General features: G+C 36.6%; 1 protein-coding gene across 1 annotated transcript; it reads left to right on the plus strand.

The window, feature by feature from the left end:
• The first annotated feature begins 122 nt into the window (after nucleotides 1-122).
• hspa4b (heat shock protein 4b) lies at nucleotides 123-17,034 on the plus strand. The gene is made up of 19 exons (XM_067385016.1): nucleotides 123-389; nucleotides 2,555-2,612; nucleotides 2,722-2,862; nucleotides 3,030-3,152; nucleotides 4,872-4,971; nucleotides 5,044-5,177; nucleotides 5,260-5,504; nucleotides 8,940-9,016; nucleotides 9,107-9,258; nucleotides 9,387-9,493; nucleotides 10,431-10,564; nucleotides 10,786-10,970; nucleotides 11,085-11,177; nucleotides 13,313-13,468; nucleotides 13,555-13,680; nucleotides 13,948-14,055; nucleotides 16,032-16,151; nucleotides 16,243-16,404; nucleotides 16,564-17,034. The coding sequence occupies exons 1-19, from the start codon at nucleotides 283-285 to the stop codon at nucleotides 16,759-16,761; spliced, it is 2,526 nt and encodes an 841-aa protein (XP_067241117.1). The 5' UTR covers nucleotides 123-282; the 3' UTR covers nucleotides 16,762-17,034.
• The last annotated feature ends 3,192 nt before the right edge of the window (nucleotides 17,035-20,226 follow it).

A 20,226-nucleotide genomic window follows, 5' to 3' on the forward strand; every position in this document is an offset into this window, starting at 1 on the left:
TTCCAATGAATCACTAAATGTACAGTTCACACACATAGAAGTAACGTTACAACTAAAAAATCTGAAACCCTTTGTGTTGGACCTTTTAGCTCCGCCTTGAACCGGAAGTGGTCCTGTCTTCTCGTGAGCGGCGTTTATCATCCGCAGCCTCATTCCTCCAAGAAGTGACGGTAGAATAATGAATTAAAACCGTCTTAATTACTCCTCTCATTTTACAGATCGATCATCCAGTCCACATTTGGGTCCGGGCTTATAGTGTTTGAGTAATCCCGCTGTTTGAAGATGTCAGTAGTGGGGTTTGACGTGGGTTTTCTGAACTGCTATGTAGCGGTAGCTCGAGCCGGAGGAATCGAGACTGTGGCCAATGAATACAGCGACCGATGCACGCCGTGAGTCTGCTTTATTTACTCCTCTAGAGCACACTTATGTACACTAGTGAGCAGGACAGCCTTTAACAGAGGTGTGACAGTGTTACTGTCTCTCTGTGACGGACACAGGACTGACAGGAGATGATACAGTGCTGCGTGATTGCAATATTTAAATACTGTGGTATTAATATTACCATACTATTATGTTTTTAAACCATGGTACTTTCTTAGTGGAGTAGATTTTGAGGAACAGCACTAAAACTATTTTTTTTTTTTTTTTTTTCATCTTCGTCACTTAAACATTTTGATCTGAATATACGTTAATTTCTTCTGTTTAAAATAAGTGTGTTATTTGTAAACATTATATATATATATATATATATATATATATATATATATATATATATATATATATATATATATTATTAATCAGTCAAAAGTTTGGACATTATTATTTTCAATGTTTTTTTTTTAAGATATCTCTTCTGCTCATCAAGGCTGCATTTATTTGATTAAAAATACAGAAAAAACTAAAATATTATTGCAATTTAAAATAAGTTTTTTTTTGTTTTTTTTTAATCTACTTTAAAATATAATTTATTTCTGTGATCAAAGCTGAATTTTCAGCATCATTACTCCAGTCTTCAGTGTCACATGATCCTTCAGAAATCATTATAATATGATGATTTATTACAAATGTTGTGCTGCTTAATATTTTTTATAATGTGATACTTTGTTTCAGGATTCTTTTGATTTAAAAAAAAATATATATATATTTATATATATAATTTATTTATTTATTTATTTAAGCATTTATTTAAATGAAATATTTTGTAATAATATACTACTGTTCAAAAGTTTGGGGTCAGTATTTTTTTTTTTTTTTCTCTTTTTTTGGAAGAAATTAATACTTTTATTCAGCACGGATGTGCTGAATTGATAAAAGGTGATAGTAAAGATTTATATTGTTAGAAAATATTTCTATTTTGAATTAAATGCTGTTCTTTTTAACCTTTTATTCATCAGTGAATCCTGAAAAAAGTATCACAGCTTATAAAAGGTCATAAAAAAAATTAAGTAGCACAACATTGATAATAAATCATCATATTAGAATGATTTCTGAAGGATCATGTGACACTGAAGACTGGAGTAATGATGCTGAAAATTCAGCTTTGATCACTTAAATAAATTATATTTTGAAGTATATTAAAATAGAAAACCATTATTTTAAATTGTAATAATATTTCACATTTTTTTCTGTATTTTTGCTCAAATAAATGCAGCCTTGATGAGCAGAAGAGACTTCTTTCAAAAAAAATTGTAATGTGTCCAAACTTTTGAATGGTAGTGTACACAGTACCGGTCAAAAATTTGGACACATTACTATTTTTAATGTTTGTTTTTTTTTTTAAAGAAGTCTCTTCTGCTCATCATGGCTGGATTTATTTGATTAAAAATACAGTAATATTATAAAATAATATTACAATTTAAAATAACTGTTTTTCTATGTGGATGTTTGTTCAAATATAATTTATTCCTGTGATCAAAGCTGAATTTTCAGCATCATTACTCCAGTCTTCAGTGTCACATGATCCTTCAGAAATCATTCTAATATGATGATTTATTATTAATTTTGTGCTGCGTAATATTTTTTATGACCTTTTATAAGCTGTGATACTTTTTCAGGATTAATTTATGAATATAAAGTTTAAAAAAGAACAGTTTGAGGTCAAATTTGAAAGAAATTAATACTTTTATTCAGTAAGGATGTTAAATTGTTTAAAAAAAATCATAGTAAAGAGTTATATTGTTAGAAAATATTTCTATTTTAAATAAATGCTGTTTATTTTAACTTTTTATTCATCAATGAATCATGAAAAAAAGGATCACATTTTATAAAAATAACCGTTTCCAACATTGATGATAAATCAGCATATCAGAATGATTTCTGAAGGATCATGTGACACTGAAAACTGGAGTAATGATGCTGAAATTATCAGCTTTGATCACAGGAACAAATAATATTTTAAAATGGATTCAAATAGAAAACCATTATTTTAAATTGCAATAATATTTCACAATATATATATTTTTAATCAAATAAATGCAGGCTTGATGAGCATAAGAGACTTCATTCAATAACACATCTGATAGTGATTGATTTGTCATAATGTTTGTCTTTACAGAGCATGTGTGTCTTTTGGACCACGAAATCGATCTATTGGAGCTGCAGCAAAAAGCCAGGTGTGTGACGTATTCTTAAAAGACAGGATTTAATTATGTATATTTTATATATTCATACAGTCTTTATATTTGTAATCATGCATGATATTTCTTCTCATTTGAAACACAGATGGTCACCAACTGCAAAAACACTGTCCAAGGATTCAAGCGTTTCCATGGTCGGGCGTTCTCAGATCCATTTGTCCAGAACATGAAGTCCAGTCTCGTTTATGACCTGGCACAGATGCCATCGGGCACGACGGGCATAAAGGTAGAGCATAATCGAGCAAACCGAATTTCAGTTGCCATGGCATGATGTGAGATGACTGTGCCAGCATTGTCTGGTTTTGGCAGCAGAGCCGCCTTGTAAATCTGTTGTGAATGTTTGTGAGCCGTTTCTGTCCTTTAGCAGTCGTATGTTCTCTGATGTTGCTGTAGGTGATGTACATGGAGGAGGAGAAGGTGTTCAGCATTGAACAGGTCACTGCGATGCTCCTCACCAAACTCAAGGAGACTGCGGAGAGTGCCCTCAAGAAACCTGTTGCAGACTGTGTCATCTCTGTGAGTTTAAAGATTAAAAAAGCTAGTTTACTAACAACGTTTGGGTTGGTTTATTCTAGATGTGGCGTTATGTTACAGGAGGTCATGTGCTGTGGTTGTGTGCATCACATATGTCGTTTAAAGGATTAGTTCACTTCAGAATTCAAATTTCCTGATAATTTACTCACCCCCATGTCATCCAAGATGTCATTCTTTCTTCAGTCTAAAAGAAATGAAGGTTTTTGAGGAACCACTAGGGTTCAATGGGTTGAAGGTCCAAATGTCAGTTTCAGTGCAGCTTCAAAGAGCTCTACATGATCCCAGACCAGGAATAAGAGTCTAATCTAGAGAAACCATCGGCCGTTTTCTGGAAGAAAATGAAAAATTGTATACTTTTTACCACAAATGTTCATCTTGCACTGCTCTGTCACGCATTATGTAGTCACGTTGGAAAGGTCACACGTGATGTAGGCGGAAGTACCAATCCAGTGTTTACAAAGTGAACTAGGGCTGGTATTGACCCAATTTTCAATATTCAATTCGATATCGATTATTTTGGATGTAGTATTTCAGTTTCAGCACATGGCAAATTTTCTAGAGGAAAAACCTCTCAACTAATGCTGTAAACTACACATGAGAGTCAGCTGGTACTACTATAATAATATTGAAGGTTAAATTATTTATATACAAACACTTAAATTACACTCAATGATGTTTTTATTATAGATAAAGTTTAGAATTACATAATCATATTTCTACTCCAATTCGTTTTTTTGAAATATAAACATTTAAATCGCGGCTGATTTATTCAAACATGCATTAAATATTGAAGAACATTAAAAATTATAATGAATATATAATGGAGTTTATGGTCACTGAATATATTTTTCTGAGGTAAATGTGACGTCACGTGACATTGAAGCTGTTTTATTGAGTCTTTCCGAGGTTGAAACACTGATTGAGCGATTACACGAGACATGATACGGATTTCAGTAAGTTGTACTGTATATTTTAACATACCTTCAGATGTTCATGTTTATTGCGCTGTAACTGGTATTAAAGCGGAGGAGAGGATGATCACATGCTTCTCTTTAACCGAGGCGCTAAAGCGATCCGTCACGCCACATTAAACAGCGCCAAAACGCTATTTATTTTTTGAATCTCATAATAAGATGGACGTCATTTGAAATCTTTGAATTGAATAATTTGAGACTTTGCTTCATATCAAAAGTAACAAAGATTATTGCGATTTATTGGATGGGAGGCGCTACATATTCTGCTCATTCATCAACTGAAAACAGACTAGACTAATCGATTCTTGGGATTTAAGAATCGATATCGGTTTGTAAAAATGATTAAAATCGAGAAATCCAATATTATTTTTTTTTTACCCAGCCCTATAGTGAACGTTCAAAGACTAAGTCAAACACCCTTTACAATAAAAGGTAAAACAACGATGTTGGACGATTTTGAAGTTGGAGGAGAAAATGCGTGGAGCATCACAGTGCAAGACGAGCATTTGTGGTTAAAAAGTATATACATATTTATTTATTTTTTTAGAAAATCATATTCGACTACCTCTGGAAGCGGTCAAAACGTTTTACACCTGTATTTAGTGTCGTCCACTGATCTGATCGACCAAAACACATCTTAATACCAGGTGTAAACAGGGCCTTACAGACTGTGAATAATCTGATGTCACTTTCCTAAGTGAATGCTGTTTAAAATCCCTGCTTTTAGGTCCCCTGCTTCTACACCGATGCTGAGAGGAGATCCGTCATCGATGCGGCTCAGATTGCAGGACTCAACTGTCTGAGACTCATGAATGAAACCACTGCAGGTGAGTTGTTCATCGTTTAATGCACCGTTCACACCAGTTTTCCTCTCTAACATCTGCTGTTTTTCCACGCAGTGGCTCTGGCATATGGGATCTACAAGCAGGATCTTCCAGCTCCCGAGGAAAAGCCAAAGACGGTGGTGTTTGTGGATATTGGCCATTCAGGCTACCAGGTCTCTGTGTGTGCCTTTAATAAAGGCAAGCTTAAGGTGCGTACCAATATTCATACCTTTGAAATGTGATCATGACTGGGATGTGGAAATATAGACAGATTTTTTTCTGCCCGTACAGATTCTTGCTACAGCCTTTGACGCTGAAATGGGAGGAAAATACTTTGATGAGAAGCTGGTCAAACATTTCTGTGAGGAGTTTGCAGTGAAGTACAAGCTGGATGTGAAGACCAAGCCCAGAGCTCTGGTGCGACTCTACCAGGAATGTGAAAAGCTCAAGAAGCTGATGAGTGCCAACTCCTCAGACCTGCCACTGAACATCGAGTGTTTCATGAACGACATTGATGTCTCAAGCAAACTCAACAGGTACAGGGTTATTTAATGAAGTGTGCGCTTGCAAAATCACGAAAATCCTGTCATTTACACACCTTCGTTTCGCTTCCAAGCTGCTCTTTTTCTTAAAGGCATAGTTCACACAAAAATCGTGATCCTAAGTGTATATGACTTTCTTCTTTCAGTCAAACACAATCCGTTATATTAAATAGTGGTCTGGATCTTCCCAGCTTTATAATGGGAGTGAATGGGGCTCAAGATTTTTGAAGTCCAAAAAAGTGCATCCATACATCATAAAAATAATTCATATAGCTCCAGGGGGTTAATCAAGGCCTTCTGAAGTGAAGCATTTGTATAAGAGAACTTTATTTATAATAAAAACATCATTGAGTGTAATTTAAAGGTGCTAAAGAGGATCTTTTCGTCGACTGAGAAACCAAAGACTGAGTTTTTGAAATGAGCGCATGCGTAAGAACAACCCCCCTCCTTCACAGCTCATTTCGAGGGAACGCCTCCCAAAACTCGTGCACGAGTATTGGAACACGAGTGTTTACCGCCGGCATTCGCTGTGTCGTGTTAGTGGATTCATTATGTCGGACTCACCGCAGGTAACTCATAATCTGCAGTTGTTACTCCTGTCTCCTGACAAAAACATGGCATGCGGCGCCTGAGGAGTGTGGAAAGTTACTGGAGCGCGCAGCCGCGCTCGTCTCTCACAAGGAACGTCACGGCAGTGATTGACAAGCCAGAGGGCCAAATTGGCTGATGTTTTTAAGGCCCTACCTCGTGCACAGATGATGTATATTAATATTATTCCTTTCAGTGCACCTAATAACTAGTCTTTTATCAGTTAGTAAAGACAGTTTCAAGTAATATTGGTAAAACTTATAAAACAAAACATCCTCTTTAGCACCTTTTAAGTGTTTGTATATAAATAAGTTAATTTAACCTTCAATATTATTATAGTAGTACCAACTGACTCAAATGTGTTTACAGCATTAGTTGAGAGATTTTCTTCTTCTAGAAAATTTGCCATGGGTAAGTTGTCACACTCTTCATAACTCCAAAACTAGAGGCTCCATTTTAAAAAATCAAATAGCCACTTTGTGTGACTTCTTCTTCCATAGTCAACTTCCTGGTCACCTGTGGTCAAGATCCCTCTAATCTGAGGGTAGCACAATTTTCTTATTTTTTTACTTAAAAAGTAAAAAATTTGCACTTTAAATTTTATGCAATATAACTTTTTTTTACGTCTACTCTCACCTAAGCTTACACTACTCCTACATCCTCCATCATACGCTGGAACTCGACTCTTTCGTGAACGCGTGGACGGATGGTACCAGAAACTAGTGATTATAGTCCGGGTGAGTCTCATACGTTCTGAAAAGTGGAGCCACGGGCTCTTTGATCGCCCCCTGGAGGCTGGATGCAGTACAGGTCATAAACCCCGCCCTCTCAATGCAGTCGAATGAGACTTCAGTGAAAACTTAAAAATAAATTCTGCTTCAAATAAAACTTTCTGAAAGATGGTTTTGGTCATTTAAGGTAGTTGTTGTCACGCTGATATATATTCAATTGTTCGTTTTTGTGATGATTTAGATTTTAACTAGCAATTTGATGCTATAGAAACGGGGCGTGTCGTCATGATTCAAAGTTGATTGACAGCTTCTCTGAGAACTGTCGGAGCTTCGAGGGGAGATTGACGATGTATTAACTAACTGTTAATTTTCGATTTCTTTGTTATTTAACACCAACAAAATGAGTTGTTCAGCAGTAAACTGTACTAACCGACCTACAGGATCTGACGGATCACCGAACCTTTTTCTGTAACATTAAATGTGGGCGTTATAAGCTAATTAATAAATGTTATTAGTTAAGATAACACACCTAATGTTAACCATGTCGGGAAAAAGCAGGTGATCGTTATCTGGCAGTTACTTATTATTTTTATGGGTATAAAATAATATTAGCAGGACAAAACTAATGATAGCTTACTCTAATTACAGCAATCGATCTCCTGTAATGTTAGTTGAACTTGATTTAAAATGGCAGGACCGTTTCTGACAATTTAGAGTTGTTTCTAGTGGCATATTATATTGATTTTACCTACTGAATTTGCTGTTTCAAAAATATTATTGCTCTAGAAACAGAATAGCCTATTATTTTATAGGTACACTTTTAAATTGTGTATAATTTTTATAGTCTATTTAAAATACATGAATGATGACGCAGTCGTCTGGGCGGAAGTTTGATATCGCGACTCCGCCTCCGGCTCAACTGACGATTCCTTCTGCGCATGCCCATGCTCCAAATTTTTATTATTTTTTTTGACGTATTGCGTAACGTGTCAGCGCCCATTCATCAGCCCATTTTGGCTTCAGTTCAATACAATGGAAGGAAGCGACGTCGCGTCGTCCATCTTTTTTTACAGTCTATGTTATAGTCTATAAAGTTAAAAATATGGATATTTTTACACAAACACATCACTTCAGAAGGCCTTTATTAACCCCCTGGAGTTGAACGGATTACTTTTATGATGGATGGATGTGCTTTTTTGGACACCATTTACTCCCTTTATAAAGCTTAGGATATTTATTAATATAACTCTGATTGTGTTTGACTGAAAGAAGATAGTCATATACACCTAGGTTGGCTTGAGGGTGAGTAAATCATGGGATAATTTTCATTTTGGGGGGGGAACTATCCCTTTAAGTCAAAGGGATCACTGGGCTGTCGGGGTACAAGAAGGTTTATAAAATTAAAAGTAGCCCACATGATTTGTGTCCTTTTATTAAAAGTCTTGAGAGGATAATTCACCCAAAAATTAAGATTCTGTCATTAATTACTCACCCTCATGTTGTTCCACACCTGTAAGAGTTTTGTTCATCCTCGAAACACAGATGAAGATATTTTTAATGAGATATTCCTGGCCCTTGCATTGAAAAACTGTGAGACATTGCAAACATAATCCATACTTGTGTCTTGGAGTGAGTATGTTTGCACTTCAGTTTACCACACTTGATGACATTTGCGTTGATCGATATTTAAATGTGAATAAAAGCCTACATTAAATCTATTCATCATATAAAGTGATTGTTTATTGGATGTTTTAATGAAGTTTTTTAAGTTGTAAAGGACTTTCAGTGGAGGAACTGAGGTATCTATAAAATACCTTCATTAGTGTTTGAAAGATGAATAAAGTCTTGTTGACTTGGAATGAGGACAGAATTAGAATTTTTGTGTGAACTGTCCTTGATATTTGTCCATCTCATTTGCATATTTAGTCTCGAGTCAAAATCCAATAGCATGCAAATGAGATTTGAGTGTTTGGAGCCAGTTAAAATGCTTTTGCATGAACTCTTCCTTTACATTCACATGCTGTGTGATGCATTAATTCCTGTCAAGCACAATTAAAGGACCTTATCAGAGATCATTCTGAGTTCATCTAATGTTTTGCTCCTGTGGCAGGGCTCAGATGGAAGAGATGTGTGCTGATATTTTAGCCCGAGTGGAACCTCCCTTGCGCAGTTTATTGGAGCAAGCTCGTAAGTAACGACCCTTGTTCTTCAATGATAACGGTGCGTGTCACAGAAATCATTCGTTCACATGTCTGTCTGTCACCTCTTTCTGTGCAGATCTGAAAAAAGATGACATCCATGCTGTAGAAATAGTGGGCGGTGCTTCCAGAATGCCGGCCGTCAAAGAAAGAATCAGCAAGTTCTTCGGGAAGGAGATCAGCACGACGCTGAACGCAGATGAGGCCGTGGCCAGAGGATGTGCCCTCCAGGTCAGTCATGCGTCACATTGTGGTTCTTCTGCTGACTTGAAGCTGTTCAACAAGACTGCGTTTGATACCAGTTGTGACCTTTCAGTGTTTTTTCCGTCCCTCATTGGCTCTGTTTCCTGATTTCACAGTGTGCTATCCTCTCCCCGGCTTTTAAAGTCCGTGAGATCTCCATAACGGATGTGGTTCCGTTTCCCATCTCTCTGAAATGGAATTCTGCTGCTGAAGATGGAGTCAGGTACAAACGGCTGTGACATTCAGAGATTGAGATTGAGTTTGCATTTCAGTCATTGCGCTTAATACTAGGGCTGGGCGATACAGCTAAAAAAAAAATCACGATATAACAATTCATATTGATCGGTATCGATAATTATTGAGAAAATTTTAAGGCCAGTACAAAAAAAGTTTGCATTTAACCAATGCATTTTTAATTAAGGCAAACAACAAACGATTTTAAAACAAAATAAAGTAAAATCTTTCTTATATTTTATATGAAGATTAAATAAAAAAAGTGTTAAAGAAACTTAGAGCTGCACAGTTCTGGATAAATTGAGAAACACTTTTTTTTGTTTGTTTCAAACTGAGAACATGATTTTGAATGATAACTAAACAAAATAACATGTAATTTACTAGAGGTTCTGACAAAATATTAATTGCTGCAGTCTATTTAAAAATTTTAAATTCATTTGAATGAATTATTTAAAAAAAAAAATCTGTGTATGATTCAGTGACTTACTCATAAATATTCTTGTTTTGTTACTGGATGAATCAGTGTATTTGAAAGAATCTGTTGAATGAAGATTCAAATACATTTTTTAACACTCACTTATCGCCACCTGGTGGTGAAACAATGTAATCGATAAATGCATCATTTTCAGCGCCAAGTTTCTTTCTTTATTTATTTTTTGATTGATAACATAGACATTACTATTTATATCTGAATTATAAACTGTTTGTGATCCAGGGACAGAGCGAGCGTGAGAGTTGTTCATGCAACCGAACTTCATGTCTGTTTACATTTTAATGCATTTAAGTGAAACTATATCGAGAGTTATATCGAACATTTTTTCTATCGTTATCAATGACGGCATACCGTCGATAAATATCGATTCTGTTTTATCGTCCAGGTCTACTTGATACTAATGCATGATTTTATTTACAATGTTTAATTTCAGCGACTGCGAGGTGTTCCCAAAGAACCATGCAGCACCGTTCTCCAAAGTGTTGACATTTTACCGGAGAGAGCCATTCTCCTTGGAAGCGTATTACAACTCCCCTAAAGAGCTCCCTTATCCAGATCCCACAATAGGTACGCACACTTGCCGAGTTTTTGTGCCCTTGTGTCGTCTTACAGAGTGACACAATGACCTGAATTAAGTAAACAGGAGAAAAACAACTAAATAATTCTGTTACTGTAGAAACTAAATGCATGTATTTGTTTCTCAGTTCTTTCCATTGCAAGTTTTGAAAGACTGCACTGTAAATGTGAGCAGTCTGTAAGTAAATATGTACACTAAATCTGTCATGCAGGCCAGTACGTTATCCAGAAGGTGGTTCCCCAGGCCTCAGGCGAGAGTTCAAAGGTTAAGGTGAAGGTGCGAGTGAATATCCATGGCATCTTCAGTGTGTCCAGTGCCTCGCTAGTGGAGGTGCAGAAATCTGAGGAGGAAGAGGAGAGCATGGACACAGAGCAGAGCACAGAAAAAGAAAACGAGGTATTGCTTCAGGATGTCGCACAACTGCTTTCACACCCTCATCATCTCCGTTACTCCATGTTGTTGGTGCATTCATAGGTAAGGTTACCATCATGTGTTTTCAATCCTTCACAGAATAAAATGCAGGTTGATCAAGAAGAACAGAAGAATCCAGGAAATGGAGAACAGGAAGATGGAGAGAAAAAAGCTGGAACAGAGGAAATGGAGGTAAATGGGATCTGATGATAGCATCATTTAAAGGTGGGGTAGGCAATTTGTTTTATAGACACTTTCCACAATGCAGAAAACGCGGACGAGATCATGGATCCAGTCATAAAAACAGAATTTACTGCATAATGCGGAATGTCATGGAATTTGTCCAAATTTTTGATAAATAAATAAAAAGTTGGTCAGTATAGGCTAGTGTCTGAATATTAAACGGCAAAAAGACTTTTAATATGAATCCTGCATCTTCTGTGTGAATGAATGGTTTCATATACCACACATACACACACACACACACACACACACACACACACACACACACACACACACACTGAAGCACGTGGTGACACTCGCAGTGAACTCATCTCCAGAGTCACTTCATGAGCAATTTACCATTTAATTTGAGAAAAAATAACATAAACACGCAGAAACTCAAAGGTCTTCACGGCAACCCGTCAAAATAAAAGTTTGGTTTAACTAGAAGAAATTGTGACAGAATTATTACTGTTGTACAGTAGAATTTAGCTACAACTCAATAGAATAATAATGCTAACATTAATAACAACAATATCAATAAGAAATATTTTTTTCATGTTTTAAATTTAACTGTAAAGCTCTGTTGTGCAGCACTTTTTGACAAAAAAGTTTGTTTAATGTCATATGATTAAAGGATAAATTAAATTAACATTTTATGCCTTTGATTGCCAGAAAATGTAAAATCACAACACAAAATTTCTGAAAAAAAAGAAAAACATTTAATTGAATTTTGATTTTTTTTTAATTGTTTTTGTTAATTCAATTAATACGTTTTTTTTTTTTTTTTCATTATTAAAAGTTAATTAAATATTAATAAATGGAATCCAGAAAATTTAAAACAGAAAACAGAATTTGGTTTTTTAAAAAAAGAAAAAGGGTTAGTTCACTCAAAAATGAAAATTCTGTCATTAATTACTCTCCCTCATGTCATTCCACACCCGTAAGACCTTCATTCATCTTCAGATCACAAATTAAGATATGAAATCTGAGAGGTTTATGACTTGTCTATGTATAATCAACACTTTCAAGGTCCAGAAAGGTACTGAAGACATTGTTAAAACATGTGTCATGTGACTGCAGAGGTTCAACCTTAATGTTAAGAAGAGACCAGAATAATTTTTTTGCGCAAAAACAAAACAAAAATAACTTTATTCAACAATCTCTTCTCTTCTGTGTCCAGCACTTCTAGGTTCTACGTCATCATCACATGCATGTGTCGGGCTGATCATGTGATGAGCTTTGGCCAATACTGAGCCAGCATTTGGACGTAAACACCGAAGCCTTCATTGTGCTCACCTGTGCTCAGGGAAGAGAAGAGATTGTTGAATAGTTATTTTTATTTTGTTTTTGAGCACAAAAACTATTCTCGTCTCTTCATAACATTTAAGGTTGAACCACTGCAGTCACGTTTATTAATTAAATTAATTAGATAAGCTTTTTTCATTATTAAAAGTTAATGAAATCTTAATAAATGGAATCCAGAAAATTTAAAACAGAAAACAGAATTTGGTAAAAATGCCTGTCAACATATGCATTTCCATACCTCCTTATATGTCAACACTATCAATGTATCAATGAATCTGCAGCAGTCAGGTGGTACAATGAGTGCTCTGTTTACGTTCATTATTATTGTAATGTTATGGCAGGATTAGTGTGGGATCTAATGCTTTCAAAGCTAACATGCTATTGCTAACCTCTCCGAAATTGCCTACCCTACCTTTAAATGGCCCATATATTGTGGATAACTAAGCTGATTCCCATTCAGACGCCCATCGCGTAACCAAAGGCCTGTTCACACAAAGGCGGTAACTATAATGATGACAGTAAAGATATAGTTCCAAGAGTCCTTCTAAATATAAAACAATATCAGAGTCCACATCACAACTATAAAGATAAGAAACAATGTCGATTTCCAGTTAATGAACCATAAAAAGATTGACAGCCAGTCAGAATCCATCCTGCATTAAAGAGCTCAAGCATTTAAAGCAGCAGACGCTTAAAATAAACTATATAGTGCGCTGCTGTGGATGCTACAACTAATAGTTGTTGTTGGTGTGAACGGGTCTTTATAACAGTTCCTCCATGAATTGTGATTTGTTCAGACATCACCAGAGGAAGGCAAACAGGAGAAGAAATCGGATCAGCCTCCTCAAGCCAAAAAGCCCAAGGTGAAAACAAAGGTCCTGGAGCTGCCCATTGAGAACAACCCACAGTGGCAGTTAGCCAATGACATGCTCAATCTCTTCGTGGAGAGCGAGGTATGCTTTCTTTACGTCTGAAAACTGGATTAAGGTTCGTGTTTTCAACATTTAGTTCAATCTACTGTGAAATTCCTTTTCCTCAGGGAAAGATGATCATGCAGGACAAGCTTGAGAAGGAGCGCAACGACGCCAAGAACAATGTGGAGGAGTACGTGTACGAGATGAGGGACAAACTGCACGGGATATTCGAGAAGTTCGTCAATGAGAGTGTGAGAGCAGTCACATGACTTAATCTAAATGCATGGATTCCATAGTCGGAAGAATTGGAAATTGTCCTGATTGAAAAAATGTGCTCTTTAATAAGTGAAATATGTGCATGAAACCATTTTGAAATCCTTGTCCAGTAATTACAAAAGATTGTAAATGACCTGATGTTATTTTTGCCTTTATATTGATGTTTTATATTGTTATAAATTTGAGATCACAGACTCATATTATTATGATTGTGGAGGTTTTAAAAATGCTTTCTCTTCCAGGACAGAGATGCGCTCTCATTAAAACTCGAGGACACTGAGGTCTGGCTGTATGAGGATGGGGAAGACCAGTCTAAACAAGTATACATCGACAAACTTGTTGAACTGAAGGTACTGTTGATGTCTTTTGATGTCTTTAATTTATGATGCAAGTTTTTATGAATTAGGGTGTTCATTTGGGGGGTTAACCAACATTTGTTAACCAAGAAGATTGTTCATTTAGAATTGAATTAAATGGATAAGTGTCTGTGATGCATTAACAATATGAAAATTAGTTTTACATGCGCAAATAGCAGCATAAAAAAACATGAGGATTCACAAATCGTCACATCACACACCTGCAGTGAGGTCACACTTTTTTCAATTCAATTAAAAGTAAGGGAAGGGTTAACAGTGAAATTATAGCTGTAATTACATGCAAGTTTTAAAATACGAGTACATGCATGTACACAATAAGTGCATTGTATAAAATGATTAACTATTAAAGCTGCGACTGTTAGTATATGCTGAGTTTATTCATTTTTGTGACACGCTCCACAAACAAGTTCATGCGAAGCAAGACTAAGAAAGCGGCATGCCAAAATCACTGTTTTATTATTGTGATATTACACAAATAAAGACCTTTACAGTTTTGAATGATGCATTAAGGTCTTTGCACACTGAGTCCGAAAAAATTTTCGCATGTTAAAAAATAAATTCGACCTCACGTTACGTCAATGACGTTTGCACACTGCCTCCGAAACTTTCATCCATCATAAAAATATCAGGATCAGGTTTGATTTTCTGCATTGTTTGCATCCGTGGCATGCATTTTGAGAAACGTTTTGACAATTCGGAGCCACCGTACATGAACGTCAAAATCCCGAATGCCATCTGACAGGTGATCCACGTCGTCTACAGCACAAAGCAGCAGCACTGAATGACAAAGAGACAGAATATAAAGACAGATTGTGCCAGTAGCAAAGCATCAAACATCCTGAAGTAAACTTTGAAACACTCGGGATAATCACACAGCTCTTTTATGAGGTGAACTCTCCTTTCTCTCTATGCAATCTCGGGATTGGATGGACACAATATTTCCACAAATAAATCATGCTCACTGCTTCAAGACTCCATTTTGTATTGTTTTGTGAAATTTTTCGCAAAAGATTCATTAATACGCATCAGACTCTGTGCAGTGTCGATCACGAATACGAAAAAATGCATGCGAATATTTTGGACTCGGTGTGCAAAGGCCTTTCCTCTTAAGTTTTTACCATAAATGAGAGTATTTTAAATTGTTTATGCTTTCATAAGGAAACAATTCTAGTAATTGTGCAGATGCCTAATGAGCAGACACACAACGTATCAGTTCTAGCGTTGCTTACTTGACATTGAAGCCTGTTCATAATCAAAATAAAGTAGTCAAGCAAACATACAAAAAGTTACACAGCTCAATTTAAATGGTCTGCTGTACAATCTGTGGAGTTCAGTGTTGTGGTGTTATGCAAAGCACATGTTTGCACATGTAAAGGATGATGTTTTACGTATATATTGTAATGCAAAGCCTTGTTTGCATAATAAATAATAGTTTAGCATCCAAATACAATTTTGTTTCATGCCGAAAGAGAGAGATACAACACCGGCTTCAATTTCACTTTAAATGAATTCATTTTAGCTTGACGTTTTTTCATTCTTGTTCTGTTCTAAATAACATTAAATTTTAAAGGATTTGTTCTGGAGTGAGGGGAACTAAAATAGCCTATAGCTGTGTTTATATTATGTGTAAACATTTGGCTTTATTTACCGTATTTTACCTCATTTTGTAATTAAAAAAACGCAATTTTATGTGTAGCATATTTAACCATGCAGCAAACATTTTAAAAACTACTCTACATTTAACTGATATTAATCGATCAAAATTCTGTCGGTTAACCAGTTAATTACGAGCATCCCTAGTATGAATGCATATAGACAACACAAACAAACAACACTCAGGCACCAAATTGTATTGCCCAAGTGCAAAGTGCAGCTACTCGATTTATTATACTGCGAATTATACTTGTTATATATTTAGAACCTATTAATGTATTAAAACATTCTTGCAGAATCTCGGCCAACCCATTCAAGAGAGGTACACAGAATTTGAGGAGAGACCCAAAGCTTTTGAAGAGTTGGGCAGACAGTTGCAGCAATACATGAAGATTGTAGAGGCCTACAAAACCAAGGTGAGGTTGTGTTGGATAAATGTCGCAAAAAAGGTACAAATTTGCACTTGCTTAGTCCACAATGGACTTGACCTGTCTTTTTGAATTGCAGGAAGAGCAGTATGATCATCTGGATGAGGCAGAGGTTCAGAAAGTGGACAGGATGGTGAACGATGTCATGATCTGGATGAACAGTAAAATGAACCAGCAGAGTAAACAGAGTCTCGCTGTGGAGCCTGTGGTGAAAACGTCAGAGATACAGGCCAAAACACGGGTCAGTCACAGTTATATTGACGTTTCTTTCTAGAGTACATGCGTATGTTAGCATTCAGATATCATTCAGTACTATGGTGCATTAAGAAGTGCTATGGTTACTGCCACAATTTTGATGCATTTGTATTAAATCTTTTTTTTTTTTTTTCTTTTATCATAGGAGCTGTTCTCCACTTGCAATCCCATTGTGACCAAACCCAAGCCCAAAGTGGACTTGCCAAAAGAAGAAAACCCATCAGAACCCAACGGGCCAGTCAATACGCAGGAAAACCCTGAAGCCCAGCCCAGCGGCACAGAGAAAGCTGCTGCTGACAGTGCAGACGCCACAGAAGCCAAGCCTGACATGGACCTCGATTAACCGCGCTGTGTAATGTTATGTTAACATTACACGTTATGTTATGTGACATAATGTTTTTGTTAATGTTAACTTATATATTTCCGGTGACCGCTAACGCTAAATCATTGTCCTCGCAGCGGGATGACTCTGGCAATGAGACAATACATTTGCATGTCCTTTTATATTATGAAAAACATAAATCATAATGCTGTAAGACTTCTGATTGAGAACCATTCTGTTTGCCCATGATTGAGTTTCTGTTATATGCTGGTTCTGTCAACTGTTGTTTCAATAAATATGAATTGAAACATTAAGTGTGTGCACGTTTATATTGTAGAATTACTTTAACATAATGCAGAAGCATGTGTGTTTGTTTTGTTTAGCACAGTTTGCTTCAACTATTGGTTTATGAATAAGTTTACAAATGCTACTTGTTAAATTCAACATATAAGCCAAAACTGGTAAATGTAAAATCAAGTGTTTCTAAAAATAGTCAGATTTTGGTAAAATGCTTTATTTTAAGTTAAGCACCCTATGTTTGCATTTGCAAATCACAGATCCAGTTTTTAGAGTGGGCAAATGGGGATTTTGGACTGTCCCACCTCACCTTCTTTTGACTGCAAAAATTAAAATCACACAAAAAAATGACAATTTTAACAATCTGTTGAAATAACATTCAGTTAATTGTAAACATATTTAACCAATGTTATAAGGTAAATCAGACAAAACATCGGCTAAACTACATGATATAATATTTTAACACAATGAATTGAAAAAAGAATAAGACATTTCTTTCAAAATGAACAAAAACATTCACCTGACGGTGTTGACAAATACTGATGGAGTTGACAAATACTGACTGAGCAGACAAATACTGACTGAGTTGACAAAAACTGACGTTGACAAATATTGACTGAGCTGAGAAATACTGTCTCTGTTGACAAATACTGATGGAGTTGAGAAATACTGACTGTGTTGAGAAATACTGACGGAGTTGACAAATACTGACTGTTGAAAAATACTGATGGAGTTGACAAATACTGACTGCTGACAAATAATACTGTCTCTTGACAAATACTGACAGAGCTGACAAATACTGACGGAGCTGACAAATACTGATGGAGCTGACAAATACTGACAGAGCGGACAAATACTGACAGAGCTGACAAATACTGAGGGAGATGACAAATACTGACGGAGCTGACAAATACTGACGGAGTTGACAAATACTGACGGAGCTGACATACTGACGGAGTTGATGAATACTGACTGCTGACAAATACTTACGGAGCTGACAAATACTGATGGAGCTGACAAATACTGACGGAGTTGATGAATACTGACGGAGTTGATGAATACTGACTGCTGACGAATACTGAAGGAGTTGACAAATACTGATTGAGTTGACAAATACTGATGGAGTTGAGAAATAATACTGACGGAGCTGACAAGTAGTCAGAGTTCAGAGTTCAGAAATAATACTGACGGAGTTGACAAATACTGACTGCTGAAAAATACTGACGGAGTTGACAAATACTGACGGAGCTGACAAATACTGACGGAGTTGACAAATACTGACAGAGCTGACAAATTCTGACGGAGTTGAGAAATAATACTGACGGAGCTGACAAATACTGACGGAGTTGAGAAATAATACTGACGGAGCTGACAAATACTGACTGCTGAAAAATACTGACGGAGTTGACAAATACTGACTGCTGAAAAATACTGACGGAGTTGACAAATACTGACAGAGCTGACAAATTCTGACGGAGTTGAGAAATAATACTGACGGAGCTGACAAATACTGACTGCTGACAAATACTGACGGAGCTGACAAATACTGACGGAGTTGACAAATACTGACGGAGCTGACAAATACTGACTGCTGACAAATACTGAAGGAGTTGACAAATACTGATTGAGTTGACAAATACTGATGGAGTTGAGAAATAATACTGACGGAGCTGACATACTGACGGAGTTGAGAAATAATACTGACGGAGCTGACAAATACTGACTGCTGAAAAATACTGACGGAGTTGACAAATACTGACGGAGCTGACAAATACTGACGGAGTTGACAAATACTGACAGAGCTGACAAATTCTGACGGAGTTGAGAAATAATACTGACGGAGCTGACAAATACTGACTGCTGACAAATACTGACGGAGCTGACAAATACTGACGGAGCTGACAAATACTGACTGCTGACAAATACTGAAGGAGTTGACAAATACTGATGGAGTTGAGAAATAATACTGACGGAGCTGACAAATACTGACTGCTGACAAATACTGACGGAGCTGACAAATACTGACGGAGTTGAGAAATAATACTGACGGAGCTGACAAATACTGACTGCTGAAAAATACTGACGGAGTTGACAAATACTGACGGAGCTGACAAATACTGACGGAGTTGACAAATACTGACAGAGCTGACAAATTCTGACGGAGTTGAGAAATAATACTGACGGAGCTGACAAATACTGACTGCTGACAAATACTGAAGGAGTTGACAAATACTGACTGCTGACAAATAATACTGTCTCTTGACAAATACTGACAGAGCTGACAAATACTGACGGAGCTGACAAATACTGATGGAGCTGACAAATACTGACGGAGCTGACAAATACTGACTGCTGACAAATACTGACGGAGCTGACAAATACTGACGGAGTAGAGAAATAATACTGACGGAGCTGACAAATACTGACTGCTGACAAATACTGACGGAGCTGACAAATACTGACGGAGCTGACAAATACTGACTGCTGACAAATACTGAAGGAGTTGACAAATACTGACTGCTGACAAATAATACTGTCTCTTGACAAATACTGACAGAGCTGACAAATAATACTGTCTCTTGACAAATACTGATGGAGCTGACAAATACTGACGGAGCTGACAAATACTGACGGAGCTGACAAATACTGACAGAGCTGACAAATACTGACTGCTGACAAATACTGACGGAGCTGACAAATACTGACGGAGTAGAGAAATAATACTGACGGAGTTGACAAATACTGACGGAGCTGACAAATACTGACGGAGCTGACAAATACTGACGGTGCTGACAAATACTGAAGGAGTTGACAAATACTGAAGGAGTTGACAAATACTGACTGCTGACAAATAATACTGTCTCTTGACAAATACTGACAGAGCTGACAAATACTGACGGAGCTGACAAATACTGATGGAGCTGACAAATACTGACGGAGCTGACAAATACTGACGGAGCTGACAAATACTGACAGAGCTGACAAATACTGACTGCTGACAAATACTGACGGAGCTGACAAATACTGACGGAGTTGATGAATACTGACTGCTGACAAATACTGATGGAGCTGACAAATACTGACGGAGCTGACAAATACTGACGGAGTTGACAAATACTGACAGAGCTGACAAATTCTGACGGAGTTGAGAAATAATACTGACGGAGCTGACAAATACTGATGGAGCTG

This window comes from Chanodichthys erythropterus, chromosome 1 (assembly GCF_024489055.1).
Source record: "Chanodichthys erythropterus isolate Z2021 chromosome 1, ASM2448905v1, whole genome shotgun sequence".
NCBI lineage: Eukaryota > Metazoa > Chordata > Actinopteri > Cypriniformes > Xenocyprididae > Chanodichthys > Chanodichthys erythropterus.